Source organism: Gymnodraco acuticeps, unplaced genomic scaffold, assembly GCF_902827175.1.
Source record: "Gymnodraco acuticeps unplaced genomic scaffold, fGymAcu1.1, whole genome shotgun sequence".
NCBI lineage: Eukaryota > Metazoa > Chordata > Actinopteri > Perciformes > Bathydraconidae > Gymnodraco > Gymnodraco acuticeps.
Window position 1 is genome coordinate 74,107 of NW_022992073.1, and position 15,336 is coordinate 89,442.

General features: G+C 42.7%; 1 protein-coding gene across 4 annotated transcripts in view; it reads left to right on the forward strand.

The window, feature by feature from the left end:
- Positions 1-15,336, forward strand: part of LOC117537163 (suppressor of tumorigenicity 7 protein homolog) — a gene marked incomplete at its 3' end in the record, with an annotated part of 63,898 nt that overhangs the window by 35,520 nt on the left and 13,042 nt on the right. Inside the window, 1 exon segment of one of the 4 annotated variants that reach the window (XM_034202304.1) lies at positions 1,955-2,276. Coding sequence (XP_034058195.1) covers positions 2,270-2,276 — 7 coding nt within the window. 4 annotated transcript variants of the gene reach the window in all.

A 15,336-nucleotide genomic window follows, 5' to 3' on the forward strand; every position in this document is an offset into this window, starting at 1 on the left:
AGTTTGAATATGATTAACACCCGAGGGCTTGCATGGTATGGACAGAATATGATTTGGCTGATACAGTTCTGTCTGCTTGCGGAGAGAAAGTCTGTGATCTCTTTTCCACAATGACACAAAGAAAACGTCTAATTTCTCTGGTGCTTGATGGTTTTCAAATGATAGGTCTTCTAGGGAAAGGAGGAATAAATTATTGAGGCGATAATTTGACAAGTCTTGAAGCATTCTGTTTGATTTTCAGTGTAGTGTAAACACCTGGATTTAAAGCCTCTTCACCGGCACATGCTGGGATTATCTCGCATTTGTCCCAACCCTAACCCTATTTCTGAGCTTTTTAAAAGAGCCTTGTTGCTTCAAAAATATAATTGTGCTGTGAAATGAGGTCAAAATAAGAATTTAGACCCTCTTCATTACTGGTTTCCGTCTAGATAAAGGGGTCAATTAAAGTACCGTCAGTTGAGATTGGTGCATGATAATTCTTCTTGGTGGTTGTTCATGGAAGCACGGTGATAATTGAATCAAGTCAGAGTCATCTCGCAGCGGAAATCACCACATTTGTCATCCTCATGTTCAAACGCTACCATAGAACCGCGGCTAACCTTGTCAGCCATTTAATTTCACCGGGCTCTCCTCCATCTTTGTCTTAGTAGCTCAGCGGGCTGCAGACGGAAAGAAAGTGCCTTTTGACTACGAGGTCACTTGATCTAATCAATGGATCGAGAGGGAAATTCTGCGTCCGGTGAAAGCAAATGATAATGTTTCACCGTCCCCTTAACAGCCACTGTTGAGGGGCTCTAGAGCAAGGCACTTAACCCCCACTTAGTCCATTAAAGCTGCTCAGTGCCCATCTTGAAAATTGGAGTGACACAGGGTGGATTTTAGGAGTAGCAGCATTCCCATTAGAAAAAATTGGTGCCGGTCAATGTGTCCGCAAAGATTAAGCACATTTTAAATACACTTAACATTTTGCTCAGGGGGAATTATTTTACACCAGTATGACCAGTGAGATAAACATTTGTCAGAAAGATTTTAATGTCCCAGACAAAGAGGAAATACCGGTTACATATTTTTTTTTTAGCTTAAAAACACGTAATAGAAGGCTAATGACATTATCTAAACATTTACATTTTAATAATTACATTTTTTATGTAGGATATTGCAAGTAAAACCAGTCCCGTAAAAGACTATGACCAATGAGAGAGGCTTGTACTGATAAGTGTATGCAGCCTAATTATTTTCACCAGACAATATGACCAAAGAGATACAAATGTGTCCGATTTCTCCAATCACAGTCCGGCAAATACCGTCTACTAAAAACACTCAGAAGTAAACGTGTGAATGACATTATCAAATCATGTTGATTTAAATAATAAACCTTTTTAAATAGGATATTTCAAGCAAAACAAGTCCCTTTTTTAAAAGTCATAATATATGTTTATCGTAAAGGAAGTAAGACAAAAAAATTGACAACCAATGAGAGGGGCTTGTGCTGACTCCTCTATTCAGCCAATTTATAATACATTTAAATCGTTCTCCGGGGGAATTTCCTTCACCGGACAAAATGACCAAAGAGATTTAAATTTGTCGGGCCAATTTCTCCAATCATGGTCTGGCAAATACCGTCTATTGGAAACACTGAGGAGAGAATGTGTGTAATAAAAGCGGTTGCTTGAAATCATAATGGATTCTTTTGAAGACTCAAAAACGTATTTCCGCTACAACAGTCACAGGATTGAAGGACTGACTGAGCCTCGTCCATATCTGTATATCTGCACCGAGGCGGCTCCTTCATCAATTCTGCTGTAGGGTCATTTATGGGTTGTCATGGTTACCTCTGCAGGAGGAAGGGTAAGGAGCACCTGCCCCGCCCCCCTTCATTAAAATCCATGTTATTGATTGGCTGGACTGCCATCTACAAACCCCCGCCAACCCCCCACCCTGTATTTTTCTCTCTTCTGCTGGTTTACTAAAGAGCAAGCAGAACACAGCCGCCTCACAATTGCGTAGGCTTGCTGTCACTCACTGAGAGCGGCCAATCAAGGAAAACAAACCACAGCCGGGGGCCCCCCACTCGTAAATGTGCTCCGTGAAAGACAGCTAGCTGCTGCTTGGATCCCTTTATGGATCGTGGACAGCCAGTGGAGAAACACTATCTTGATTTCTGAGTAGAAAGAGGGACGAAAAAACTCACTTTCACTTTGTCTTTGACAACGATTTATACTGATATTTGAAAGGAGCAAAAGGCGGTGTTGGTGGATGTCTCAGGGGAATGGAGGGTAAGTAATGTGCTCTTGCTTTTTTTTGGTGTGCTGATGGCCCGCTGTGTGTAGTCTGGAGCTGTACGGAGGATGTGCTTCTAGTGCTATGGCCTTTGTATTGTGTTCAGCAGGTGGCCCTGTACATTTTGTATGGATATTCATGGTGTGTGTGTGTGTGTGTGTGTGTGTGTGTGTGTGTGTGTGTGTGTGTGTGTGTGTGTGTGTGTGTGTGTGTGTGTGTGTGTGTGTGTGTGTGTGTGTGTGTGTGTGTGTGTGGTGTGTGTGTGTGTGTGTGTGTGTGTGTGTGTGTGTGTGTGTGTGTGTGTGTGTGTGTGTGTGTGTGTGTGTGTGTGTGTGTGTGTGTGTGTGTGTGTGTGTGTGTGTGTGTGTGTGTGTGTGTGTGTGTGTGTGTGTGTGTGTGTGTGTGTGTGTGTGTGTGTGTGTGTGTGTGTGTGTGTGTGTGTGTGTGTGTGTGTGTGTGTGTGTGTGTGGTCCCATCTTTGTTTACTTTGTGGTTATGGAAAGTAATACAAAATGAAAGGTTGTTTGATAGATTATGTCAGCCTTTGTTGCATCCCGCACGACTTCTTAGTTGTTTTTTTAAAGACCAGGGGCCTCATTTATAAAGCCTTGCGTAGGATTTACGTGGGAAGGTTGCTTACGTAGGACAAAGCAAATAAATACGCACAGACATTTTCCGATTCTTAAAAGACTGCCCATATTTACCTATAAATAGCCATTCATTCATTCTGACTGACTGCATGAAGGAGATCGCAGGAAATGACGACAGAACAGCTACAAAAGACATCTCACACCGTGTCAGATTCTGGTTATTTTGGGGAGGTGGAGATAAATCCTATTGTTTGGTGGATGCCGTTTGAACCAGAGTCGCAGCATGGAGGTCGGATCGTCACCAAAATAAATAAATAAAGTGGTCCGAAAAAGGTTAATGACAAAAACAATACACACAGCCTTCCTCAGGCAGTGTGTTTGTACCGGGGACAGGAGACCCCCCCTTGATGAGAGACTGAAAGAAGTGAACGGGGAATCCCTCCGGAGTGGAGTCATGACGACTGGATCTGAATTATTGTTTTGTATTTGTATTATGGATATACTATATATCCATAATCCACCAGTTAAAGGAAATACAACTAATGTGTTGTGTTCTATTCAGCTGTACAATTTACCATATGGTGTTCTTAGCTTCCATACCTCCTGTGTTTTACGAGCGACTTGTCAAGTCTTGTTAAACGGCATAAAACACGATTAAACGTGATGGTATATAAAACCATGCTCGTATCTACAACCTATAGAAATGCAACACGGCGTCAGTTTAGACGTAATTCTGTCCTCCTGCTTACCGCATCATTTATGAGAAAACATTTCTTAACAAGAGAACATATTCGAGGTGCTTTTAAATAACATATCCGTATTTATTTATTTCTCCACGTTATGTGTTTGTGAGCACTGAGGAGTCTCAAACAGACGTTCGTTTAATCATTTTAAGATTGGCTTTAATCAATGTTTGAAAATGAATTCTTCATATATGATAAATGAGAGGTAACATTTTATTGATGGTATTATTTCCACATATTTCTCTCCATTCTTCCTTCTGCCAACGGTGTCGCAGTTTCTCGTCTCTCCCGTGTTTGTGCGTAGTGCGTACGCATGGGGTAGAGTTTGCGTGGAGGACCGCACGTTTTCACGTCAAGTTTGTTTTTTATAAATCGCAAACATTGCGTAGAAACTGGCGTACGCCATCTTGTGAGCGTACACACCGTTTATAAATGAGGCCCCAGGGGACATCCTTATCCTTCAGCCAGCGAGTAAGCAAAGTGAATGTATAAATAAATCTCTCTGGTGCTTTATTGACTAAAATGAAAAAAATGATGTCTATGCTTTTGAGCGCTCCGCAATTTGTTGTCCGTATTTAATTAAGATCACAGACATGGACTAAACTAAGCATTATAAATATAATAGTTACAGACAGAAGAGAACACATCAGGCACAAAATTAAACCAAACAAATCAGTAACATTTTAAAAAAAAGGACCTGACCCTTTTAGCGATAGGAACTTATTTTCTCCTGGCAGACCGTTTTGAATAACTCTCTCTGCTAGTGTTTGTCTGCCAAGTCTTTAATAAGATAATGCTCTCTTGGATTTTGCATGTGCGGTTCATTTGCATGAGTCCAACTTTCTGTCATTCACTTCCAAGTGTGCGTCTTTTACAGGCAGCCTTTTTTCAAGTAGTAAACACGATCGACTTGACTCGTTGATAATTCTCACTTTGTATTGTGGTAGAGATCACGTGATCGGGGATCGGAGCCGATCACGTGATTTTCAAAAGATCGGAATCGAGAGAAAAAAATCGGGGATCGGGAATAAAAAAAAAAAAATAATTGTATAAAATATTTTTATTATTTTATTTAATGTTACAAAACAAAAAGGACCATGTTCACGTCCTAAAGTCATCCTGAGGACTTAGTTGTGGTTTAAAATTACACAACATCATGTATGTGTTGCTTCTCTTGGGCTTGTTTTCAGACCCGGTTATTTCTCTCAAAGCTGGCAACAGAGTGGGCGCAGTGTCTAATAGTAGCAGTAAGCTAACGAGAGGCTACGTTCAGCTGGTGACTCGGGAGTCGGGACGGAGAAAATGTCAGGAGTTTGGAAGTATTATAAAATTGAAAGCGAAGGCAGTGTAACAGCCAGATGCAATGTTTGCAAGGCGGAGGTTCCGCGTGGTGGAAAGAACAGAGCTACGTTCAACACGACCAATCTGATACGCCACCTGAGAAACAAACACCAACAACACGACGAGGACACAGCGGCCACTCAGGGAACGGCACTGAAACAACCTTTCAGAGACTTTTAAAAGGAAAGAGAAACTGGCCCAGAACAGTGAAAAGGCCAAAAAAATAACAGCCAAGAGAGCTGAATTCATCGCGTTGGATGACCAGCCGTTATCTGTTATCTTTTTTTTCTCTTAATGCATTGCATAAAGATCGGATCGGAAAAATCTGTATCGGCAGATTGTCAAAATCAAATGATCGGAATCGGATCGGGAGCAAAAAAAGGTGATCGGGACATCCCTATATTGTGGCTTATGTTGGATATTTATATGTCATGGTGTTTAGGATGATCTTATAGTTGATTGATTTCCAGAGATTGAATCCCAGTTCTGCTTCACACTCGTTGAAAGTACTTCTGCTGACAGCCAAAATAGATAGCCAGAATTTTAAACGAGTGATTTTCCTGGGACAAATACAGTCTCTCTCTCTGTATGTATTTCCTTGTTGTGTTCCAGGTGAGTCTGAATTGAGCAGTGCAGGAATATCAGCCAAAATGTGTAATGCTGTGATAGTGAGTCAAAGAGCTTTAAAATAACTCTATCCAAGTATATGGGCAGCACTGGACACTTATCAATCTGTGAATGTGATGGAGCTGGTCAACCTTATTGTTAATAACACAGAACATTTACATATGCAGAAACATGTATATACAGTGACACACAGAAACGTACCATCCAGGGCTCCAGATTGCGTCCAAAATGTCCCAAACAGGTCATTTTTCGTAAGTTATAATGAAATGTGGTCGCATTTATGAGTGCATGATGATTTATGATCCACCGCAGTCACTGTTTATACCCTCACGTCCTGCAAATTCTACTTGACAAGCAAGAAAGGGTTTTGAGGGTCAGATGTGTGCACACTGACCCAAAGTTCTCCCTCGCTTTTACACTCTGAGATTCTGTTCAGAGCGCTTGTATATCACATTCAAACTCTGTTTCTTGCTTTAACATAAATAAACATCAAACATACAGGTGCAAATCGTGCTTTTCACATGTACATAAAGGCATAGAACTTCATGAACAATCCTTTTAGCTAGTACAACAATGAAGTCGTCTATATCTTATTATTTTAGAAAGCAAAATTAGAGAGAGGAGGACACTGGTGGTGATGAAGAGACAGGAAAGGTTTTGTCTCAGATGCCACTGATGCTGAGGGTTGGTTGGCACCAGTGCTCCCAATAAGACTGAAGGTTAGTCCCCTGCTTTTGCTGCTGGGACAAATGATGGCTACACTGCACCTTGCTCAAAGGTCAGAGCAGGTAGTTAGACCCAGACAGGCTCTGCTCGCAGCCCCATCAGTCAGGGATACGAGGCGCTCCCTAATCGGCCCTGCCAGCAAACATTTCAGGGATGAGCAGCTGAGCCACTGTTACTCTCAACAGATCCCAACTTTGTCTTTTGTGGCTTCACACTGTGGATCAGGAGTTAGAGCGGCCACCAATGGGGAGGTCAGCGGTACGATCTGCACTTACTGTACTCATAGGATATATTTTAACATAGATGGATGAATGGATAGATGGATAGATGGATGGATGGATGGATGGATAGATAGATAGATAGATGGATAGATAGATAGATAGATGGATAGTTAGATGGATGGATGGATGGATGGATGGATAGATGGATCGATGGATGGATGGATGGATGGATGGATGGATAGATGGATAGATAGATGGATAGATGGATGGATGGATCGATGGCTCGTTCGCTGGCTGGCTGGCTGGATCGCTGGCTGGATGGCTGGATCGCTGGCTGGCTGGCTCGCTCGCTCGCTCGCTGGCTGGCTGCTGGCTCGCTGGATGCTGGCTGCGCTGGCTGGCTGGCTGGCTGGCTGGCTCTCTGCTCGCTCGCTGGCTGGCTGGCTCCCGCTGCTGCTCGCTGGCTGCTGGCTGGCTGCTGGCTGGCTGGCTCGCTGGCTGGCTGGCTCGCTCGCTCGCTGGCTGGCTGGCTGGCTCGCTCTCGCTCGCTGGCTCGCTGGCTGGCTGGCTGGCTGGCTGGCGCTCTCTCGCTGGCTGGCTGGCTGCCTGCTCGCTCGCTGCCTGGCTGGCTTGCTGGCTGCTCGCTGGCTGGCTGGCTGGCTCGCTGGCTGGCTGGCTCGCTCGCTCGCTCGCTGGCTGGCTGGCTCGCTCCTGCTCGCTCGCTCGCTGCTCGCTGGCTCGCTGGCTCGCTGGCTGGCTCGCTGCTCTCTGGCTCGCTGGCTCGTTGCCTGGCTGCTGGCTGGCTGGCTCGCTGGCTGGCTCGCTGGCTGGCTGGCTGGCTCGCCTCTGGCTCGCTGGCTGGCTGGCTGGCTCGCTCGCTCGCTCGCTGGCTCGCTGGCTCGTTCGCTGAATGGCTGGCTGGCATGCATAGATAGCTCGCTAGGCTAGATAGATAGATAGATAAGGTCCTGCAGTTAGGATGCTCAAGAAATGATTGGGCAAGATACTTTACCTCAAAATAGCTTGCAATAACCAAGAGTGTGGGAATGTTAGTACCTCTTAGCACCTTGTAAGGCAGCCTCTGTGTGTATGAATGCTGACTTTTATTTGTCAAAGTGCTTTAAGGCAGGGGTTCCCAACCTTTATTGTGCCAAGGACCGGCAGATACATTAAAAAAAAATCGCGGACCGGTTGTCAATTTTAACTGATTTTAATATTTACTCACCAGCAGGTAGCAACAGAGGCTAATTGTATGTAACAGCCTGAACAAATACTAGAACAATATGCATCCAAAACATATTAACAACGTTTAAAAAAGAACCGGTGTCGTTTTTTTGGTTTTTCGGAAAAGTGTGTGTCACTGGCATTTGTTTTCAGAAGATATTATGATAGTGACGTTCGTTCCGGTGCACGTTCGACAGCATTTAGCTCTACATCGAGATTAAGATTAAGATTATTTTGGGAACTCCCGCATATAGGCTACCTATGGAGTTAGCCAGATGTGTGTAAATTACTGTTCATGGTCATTTGAAAACAAATGCCGGTGTCGGACAGACACAAACACTGAGCTGAGCTGAGCAGAGCACACACACACACACACACACACACCATGCGCCTTGGTGACTGGACATCTCCTTCATTAAACTAATAAAAGGGGGAGTAATCGGGCAGTTCGATGTGTGTGTGGAGATGTGTGTGTGGAGATGTGTGTGTGGAGATGTGTGTAGAGGTGTGTGTGGTTAACACGTAGCAGCCTGCAGTCACTCGCTGTTCTGATGAAGGTAAACACAGCGAAGGCGCTGCGTAAAAAGGCACAGCTCTCGGCGCGCTGGTGCTGCACTTCTCAGAGGCGGAGTTACACATCCCGCTGCCTCCTGATGCTGCCTGCAGCCATTTCATGAAGTGAAGGAGGGTTTCCTTCAAACAGCTGCGGGCAGCAGATACCGTGAGAGTCCCGGACATGAATTCATAGATCAAGGCAGACTGGTTTACTCTCCTGTTTTGCCAAGCCGGTGCTTAAACAAAGGCAAGGCAAGTTTATTTATATAGCACTTTCAACACAAGGCAATTCAAAGTGCTTTACAAAAAAATGAAAGACATTAAGAAAATGGCATTTCAAATCTGTCATTAAAAAGAAAAGCTAATAAAATAAACATATAGCTCTACACCCCTGGCCGACATGTCCTTAAAATGAAGTCCGAGTTTGAAATATATCTCAAATAATGTATGCACTGCCATTTCCCCACATAAACATTACAGTCTGCAATTAAGCGGTTGTCTCCTGTGCGCTCCTCTTCCTACTTGGCGCACCGGTAACTTTCTCGTGCGCACGAGAGGCTGAGACCAGGCTGAGCCGCCGAATCCCTCGGAACATCATAAAAGCCATTTTCAACGGTTTTCTGGTGAAAGATTAACTAGGCTACTGGATGAAATAATATGACTGGTATAGGTGCGGACATTAAACACTTTTTGAAAAAAATATTATGATAAAAATATTTTTATATATTTATAATTCTGCAAATATTACGATAAACTCACAGCTATTTCGCGGCCCGGCAGTAACACCTCCGCGGACCGGTACCGGTCCGCGGACCGAGGGTTGGGAACCCCTGCTTTAAGGTGTCACAAAAAGGAGAAAAGCCCCACTTAAACGCAGTCCATTTACCATTCTTTATTTCCCATTCAAATCCAACACTAAATTGTCCATCTGCACACGACACTACGCTGAGAAGCCATTCATACACACTTAACAATCTTAAAACATGAAAACAGAAGCTGTTAGATGCTCAAATCTCACAGAGAATAAATACATAGTTAAAAGCATGACTCAGTTTTACAAGCCAACGGCGTCCTTCAGTGACATGTAAGTAAGGACATGCTGAAGGACAACCATTGGACCTCCATAATGAACGGTATAACTGAGCACTGCGTCACTGTTTTATAAGCAGGAATACAAAATGTATTTAGCTTAAACAGATGCAGTCAAGCTGTTGATGACCCTGATGCTCCTAAACCATTTCTGTGTAGCTTTAAAGCATCTTCTTTCACTGTTTTGTATCTATGCCTGCACACTGGATTTGAAATGAAATGATGACTATTGAAAGTCTTGATGGTGTACGTCCAAATTTGATTAGCACTGAAAGTTTAATTAGAAGAGTTAAATCAGTACTGTGTGTGTGTGTGTGTGTGTGTGTGTGTGTGTGTGTGTGTGTGTGTGTGTGTGTGTGTGTGTGTGTGTGTGTGTGTGTGTGTGTGTGTGTGTGTGTGTGTGTGTGTGTGTGTGTGTGTGTGTGTGTGTGTGTGTGTGTGTGTGTGTGTGTGTGTGTGTGTGTGTGTGTGTGTGTGTGTGTGTGTGTGTGTGTGTGTGTGTGTGTGTGTGTGTGTGTGTGTGTTGTGTGTGTGTGTGTGTGTGTGTGTGTGTGTGTGTGTGTGTGTGTGTGTGTGTGTGTGTGTGTGTGTGTGTGTTGTGTGTGTGTGTGTGTGTGTGTGTGTGTGTGTGTGTGTGTGTGTGTGTGTGTGTGTGTGTGTGTGTGTGTGTGTGGACCGGCAGTCCTCTCCTCTGTAAAGGTCACGTCTCCTGTTGTCTCCGCTGACATTTAGTCCTCAGTCTGTCCGGTAGAATTTGTCCCTTCAATTCATCACGTTCTCCTCCCAGCATGCTCTCTGGCTGCTTCCTGACCAATAGAAACTCACAGGAGAAGCAACAGCCAAAGGGGTAAATAAGTGTGTGCGGTGAGCATTTGTGAATGATAGATACTGGACTTATGTAAGGCTAGTGCTGAAGCGTTGGTTGATTAATCACCAAGTCCAATCATGGGTCAGTTGGCATTATTGGTTTCAAATCTGATGATAAATGTTTCATTGAAGATCCCATCTTGCTTCATATTGTTGTAAATGTATTGTTGTGTGGATTGATTTATGAGCAGTGTGAAAGAGAAACGTTACTATAAACGCGTGAAGGGTATTTTAAAATAAATTAATAGATTTAAAGATGAATAGATCATGTAGGTAATCGTTTTAGCCTTACTTCAGACATGTCAGTGATGATCCCACCCAATGAAAATACAACTCGGTCAGCAGGACGGGGCTTAAGCTTCCAGTTTATTACCTCAGAACCGGTGTTTCCGCCAGACCAGGGCTGAGAGGGCGTCCATCCCGAGAGCGGTGTGTGTGACGTCGTGTCACGTGACTTGAATTTTGAATTGAGCCGTCCCTTTATAGATACTATCTCTTTACGTATTAGTGATGGGAATTCCGGCTATTTTTAGTGAGCTGGATCATTTGGCTCGGCTCACTTATGGCGCTTTCCACTACAGCGCGGAGCTCGCTTTAAGCGTTTTTGGTTGCGTTTCCACTTGACGTGGTTCCGGCTAGCGGGTACTATTTCACAGTTTTTCTGGCCTCATAAAATCGAGGTTCCAACAACCAGGCTGAGTCGGGCTGAGTTTGCTAAACTAGAGAGAGAATCGCTGGCAAGGGGGCTACAACTACAACAAGATGAACATATTTGACCGTGATTTAATTGTAATACACGTTTCTAAATGATGCCGAAGTAACAACATACTGATACCGGTTAGTAAAAACCATGAATGAATGCTTTGACAAGTCTGCAGACAGACGGCAGAGAAAAACCTTTTAAAATGCGTGTTTTCTGAATGGAGATTGTCTAAGCTAACGCTGTGTATGCTCCGACCGTCCAGACTCACAACAACGGCCTACAGACATGAATAAAGCAGCGACTGTATTCGCCATGACACAGGCAGTCTGTGGTTTGTACTTGTTTAACTTTTGTCTAGTTTCTGAGCAGATATGAGGAGCTGTGACGACAACGGCTGATGTTGTTTTTCTATGGTTCTCATTGACGTCACGGCTCCGCCTACACTGCGTTACTATATTAGCTTCTAAACCCACCCCCCCCACACCTTTCTGATGTCACGTATGGACCGATATTGATATCTGGCCATTTCTGTAACTTCCTGTGTTTGACAATCCAACACTGACACCCATTCACATGCCTTTTGAGAATGTTCACTGGGTTTAACTATCATTTAGCTATTCATAGGAAAACATGTGTGCTGTTATCACCAATTATTTGACATCTCCTCCCTATTGTTGACGGTTGGGCCTTTTGGAACAACTCTTATGCTATTTCTGATTAGGCTTTAACCAAGATTTACTCAATGACACCAGGAAACATGGACACGCAGTTTGTCACGTTTCGAAAGAGTGGGCCGTTAAATCAAGTCTACTTGAGATTGGCTAGATGCTATCATCTAGCTTCATTTTTTGCTAAATGTTCAGAGAACCAACTCCCCATCCTCCCATGTAGTTTACAGTGCTTATTCCTGGTGATATTGAGTCTTTTTTTCTCTTCAGTGGCTTAATTGATGCTTTATTCGCTGCAGAACACAAAGAGGGAACATGTTTTAGTGACCTTGTTATTTATATCCATGGAACAAGTACAGCAGAATCACTTAGTCGATGTCGTTTAAAGTGCAAGACAGGGTTAAGGCAGAACAAACCCTCACAAACTCACTTGTTATTCCTAGGGTCCGTTTACCCTTTCTAGATGAATGCGTGCTGTAAAAACATTCTGCTTCACGGTAATCCCTCTGATCCATAAAGCCATCAGACTTCTCACTCTGATCTGAAGCTAATTGTGTGACATTGACGCTTGATTACATTTCAGTTTAATTTAGTTTGAGACTTAGTTGTGCTCCAGATGGGACACCCGTGTTATAACTTTACCAGAGGATAATGTGATTCAATTACACAAAGGGACTGATTGATTTGTTGCTGTGGAGCTCGATTCCCGGAGATCAAGTTAACATTGGATCTATTTTCTGATTAAGAAACGTTGCTAACAGACAGATCAAACAGGGCTGTGACTCATTGTTTTACCAGTTGTTTTGTTGTCGAACTTGATCAGTGAAATGTTTCAAATGGTGAAAATCAAATCAAATGTTCGCAATGAATATCTGAAGTGCTTTGACAAAAAATCCATAATAAAAATGTCATCAGTGGAAGCCGTGGCGCTGTAAAAAGCACGACCAATCATGTGAGCCGGCTAAAGTAACTGGATGGCCTACCTGCCTGTCAGCCTTCCATCTGGGCACACACTCATCTCATGCCCTCATTGGTCATGTTCTGTAAGGAAGCACTCGAGCTGGTTTCTCCAAAAATGACCTACCCCACCTTTAATGTCAATCTTACTCAGTTTGTGTTTACTGACAAAATAGCTGGTTTTGCTTTTAGTCTGAAACCACAAAGAATTCCGTTTGAAGTTAAATAGTGGTGCAAGAATAAGTCCTAAACCCAGAAATGAGTTAGCATCTTAGCGCTAGCTGGTTTCTTTGTCTAAAAGTCAATGTTTTTCTGGATGGGTTTGGTAAGGCCTGGAATAAGGTCTGTGGTTAACACGAGCAGAAGAGATTTGAATGTTTTGTTGTGCAACATAAAATCCGTCAGTATATACATCACTAGTGAGAAGGGATGCCAGCGATTATTCGATTATTCGAATATTCGTTACAGTCTCCATAATCGAAAATTATTTTTATAATTCGATTTTATATATTTTTTAATTATTATTTATGTTCTTTTTTTTTTTCTGGCTTAGTTTCAACCAAAATATAGACTAATGCTAATAATAGTAATAGTATTAATAATTGTAAATGGCCATTGGTCACACCACCAGTTTGTTTTACTGTAAACCTGGAGGAAGCCGGCTGCGCAGAGCAGACTGCTGCACTCTACCGCCAATCTAATTTTTTTTCGCAATATACCAAAATCTAACGGAAAAAATCCCACTTTTTGTCGAGTGAGCCTTGCAATGCTAACTTCCTGGTCTGCCTATAAACACACACCATCACTCTTTAATTAATGTAATGTTTTACCACTAAAAGGAAATAACTATTTAATGCAGATTAGCTTTGATTGTGAAGAATCTGTAACTATCGGATACGGCCATGCACCCTGCTTTATTGTTCAGTGTGTATAGAGTCTCTATAGACCATATGTCAATTTTAACTACATTTCCCAGAGTGATGAAGATGAGAGAGGCCTTTTTTCTGCCAGTCAGCAGGATCCTCAGCTCAGGCTGACAGCAGCTGTAAGTCGTGTCTGACCACAGGCTGATCTGAAAGAGCCTTTTCTGCTCCACGAGAGCCTCCACTTCACTGCAATGAATAGCTGTCCAGCTGCACATAGTTTATGTGGGTGTGTGAGAGTGTGTGTGTGAGAGAGAGAGAGAGAGAGAGAGTGTGTTAATTTGAGAGCATGAGGCTTGGATTCATCCGAGTGGGGTCTTTGTCCAAAACCTATCCTCATTTGGGTGTCCTTGGGAATTAAGATGACAATTAACACTTCCACCAAAATATGACGTCTAATTTCTGCCATTGAAAAAGATACAACATTTAAAAAGTGGGAAGTATTCTGATGGATGGATTTGATCATATTTGATGGTTAACATGTATTAGTATTGGTAGCCACATATCATGTTTTGTTAAGTAGCAAAAAAAGTTGGATTCTGATATAAATAAATGATGAAATTGCTGAATTATTTGATTTTTTTTGGCATATATTATTAATTAAGTGCAGAAAATGCCCTTGGCTGTTATATTAAAGGGTTTAAAATAGATTTTTCATTTTATAGCAGCTTCAATCTCAGAGAAAACTAATATATGTTCTTGTAAATATTAACCTGAGATACCACCAGCATCCCCTGGCTACCTTAGATATATTGTTCTACCTATAATGGCCCCAATAAATGTTGTTCAAAGACAATTGTCTATCACAGGGGGTCCGCGGGTCTTAAAAAGAATTAAAAGTTGATCAATCAATTTAGCGAAAATGAAGGCTATTAAAAAGTATCAAACGGCATTTTCCAAGGATATGACATTTTGTAGCTTGTTTTCAATAAGTATATGAATGGTCCAAAGAGGTTGTATTCTACAGTCTGCCTGAATGTAATCATTGCGTAGGTGTGTAGTGTGATTCTGTGTAGTTTATTGATGGCATCCCGTTGGGTTTGACGTCATCTGAACAGGACATCGCACGCTCACTGCTTGATAGCGAGCGAAGGTCCGTTTACGCCGGTTGCTAAACAACATCGTTATGGGGAAATGCAAGTCTGCGTCCAAATGGTTGGAAGATAAGGAGGAAGGACAATCAATACTGTATATAGTCAATGTGAGGTAAAGTGTGTCGCCAAGGTAACCGGTTAAACCTCCAAGTGGCCATGAGGTCTTAAAATGTATGGGAAGGGTCTTAAAAAAGGTCTTACATTTGACTTCAGGATTCCTGCATATACCCTGTATCAGTTTATCTTACTACAGTTCAAAGAGGCGTTGAACTTACAGCCAAATGATGGAGGGGAAGGTCACCTGTAGCCATTGGCAGAAATGATGGTGCATTTTGGCAGGCCACCAAAAGTCAGTCCCACTTTATTATTGATGCACTTCCTTTTTCTTTTTGGCTGCCAATTTGTGTCTGTTATGATAACTCTACTACAGAATGGGCTACACACTGAATGCACAAGCAACCATACAAACATATAGACTGATTTGATCCTATTATGTCATATTTAGAAGGTAAACACGAGTGACTTTTGTCCAGATGGACTGTACACCCTGAACTTTACTCTGAGCTGCTAATCTCTCCAAACAGATCATTACTTAGATCCTCCTTAGTCTCCTAATCCTCCGTTTTCCCCCTTCAAGCTCCGATTTCTGAGGCTAATCGGTCACGTCGTTACCTGAATCCACTTTAACATGACCCGTATAATGCATAAACACATAATCAAACTCTTAA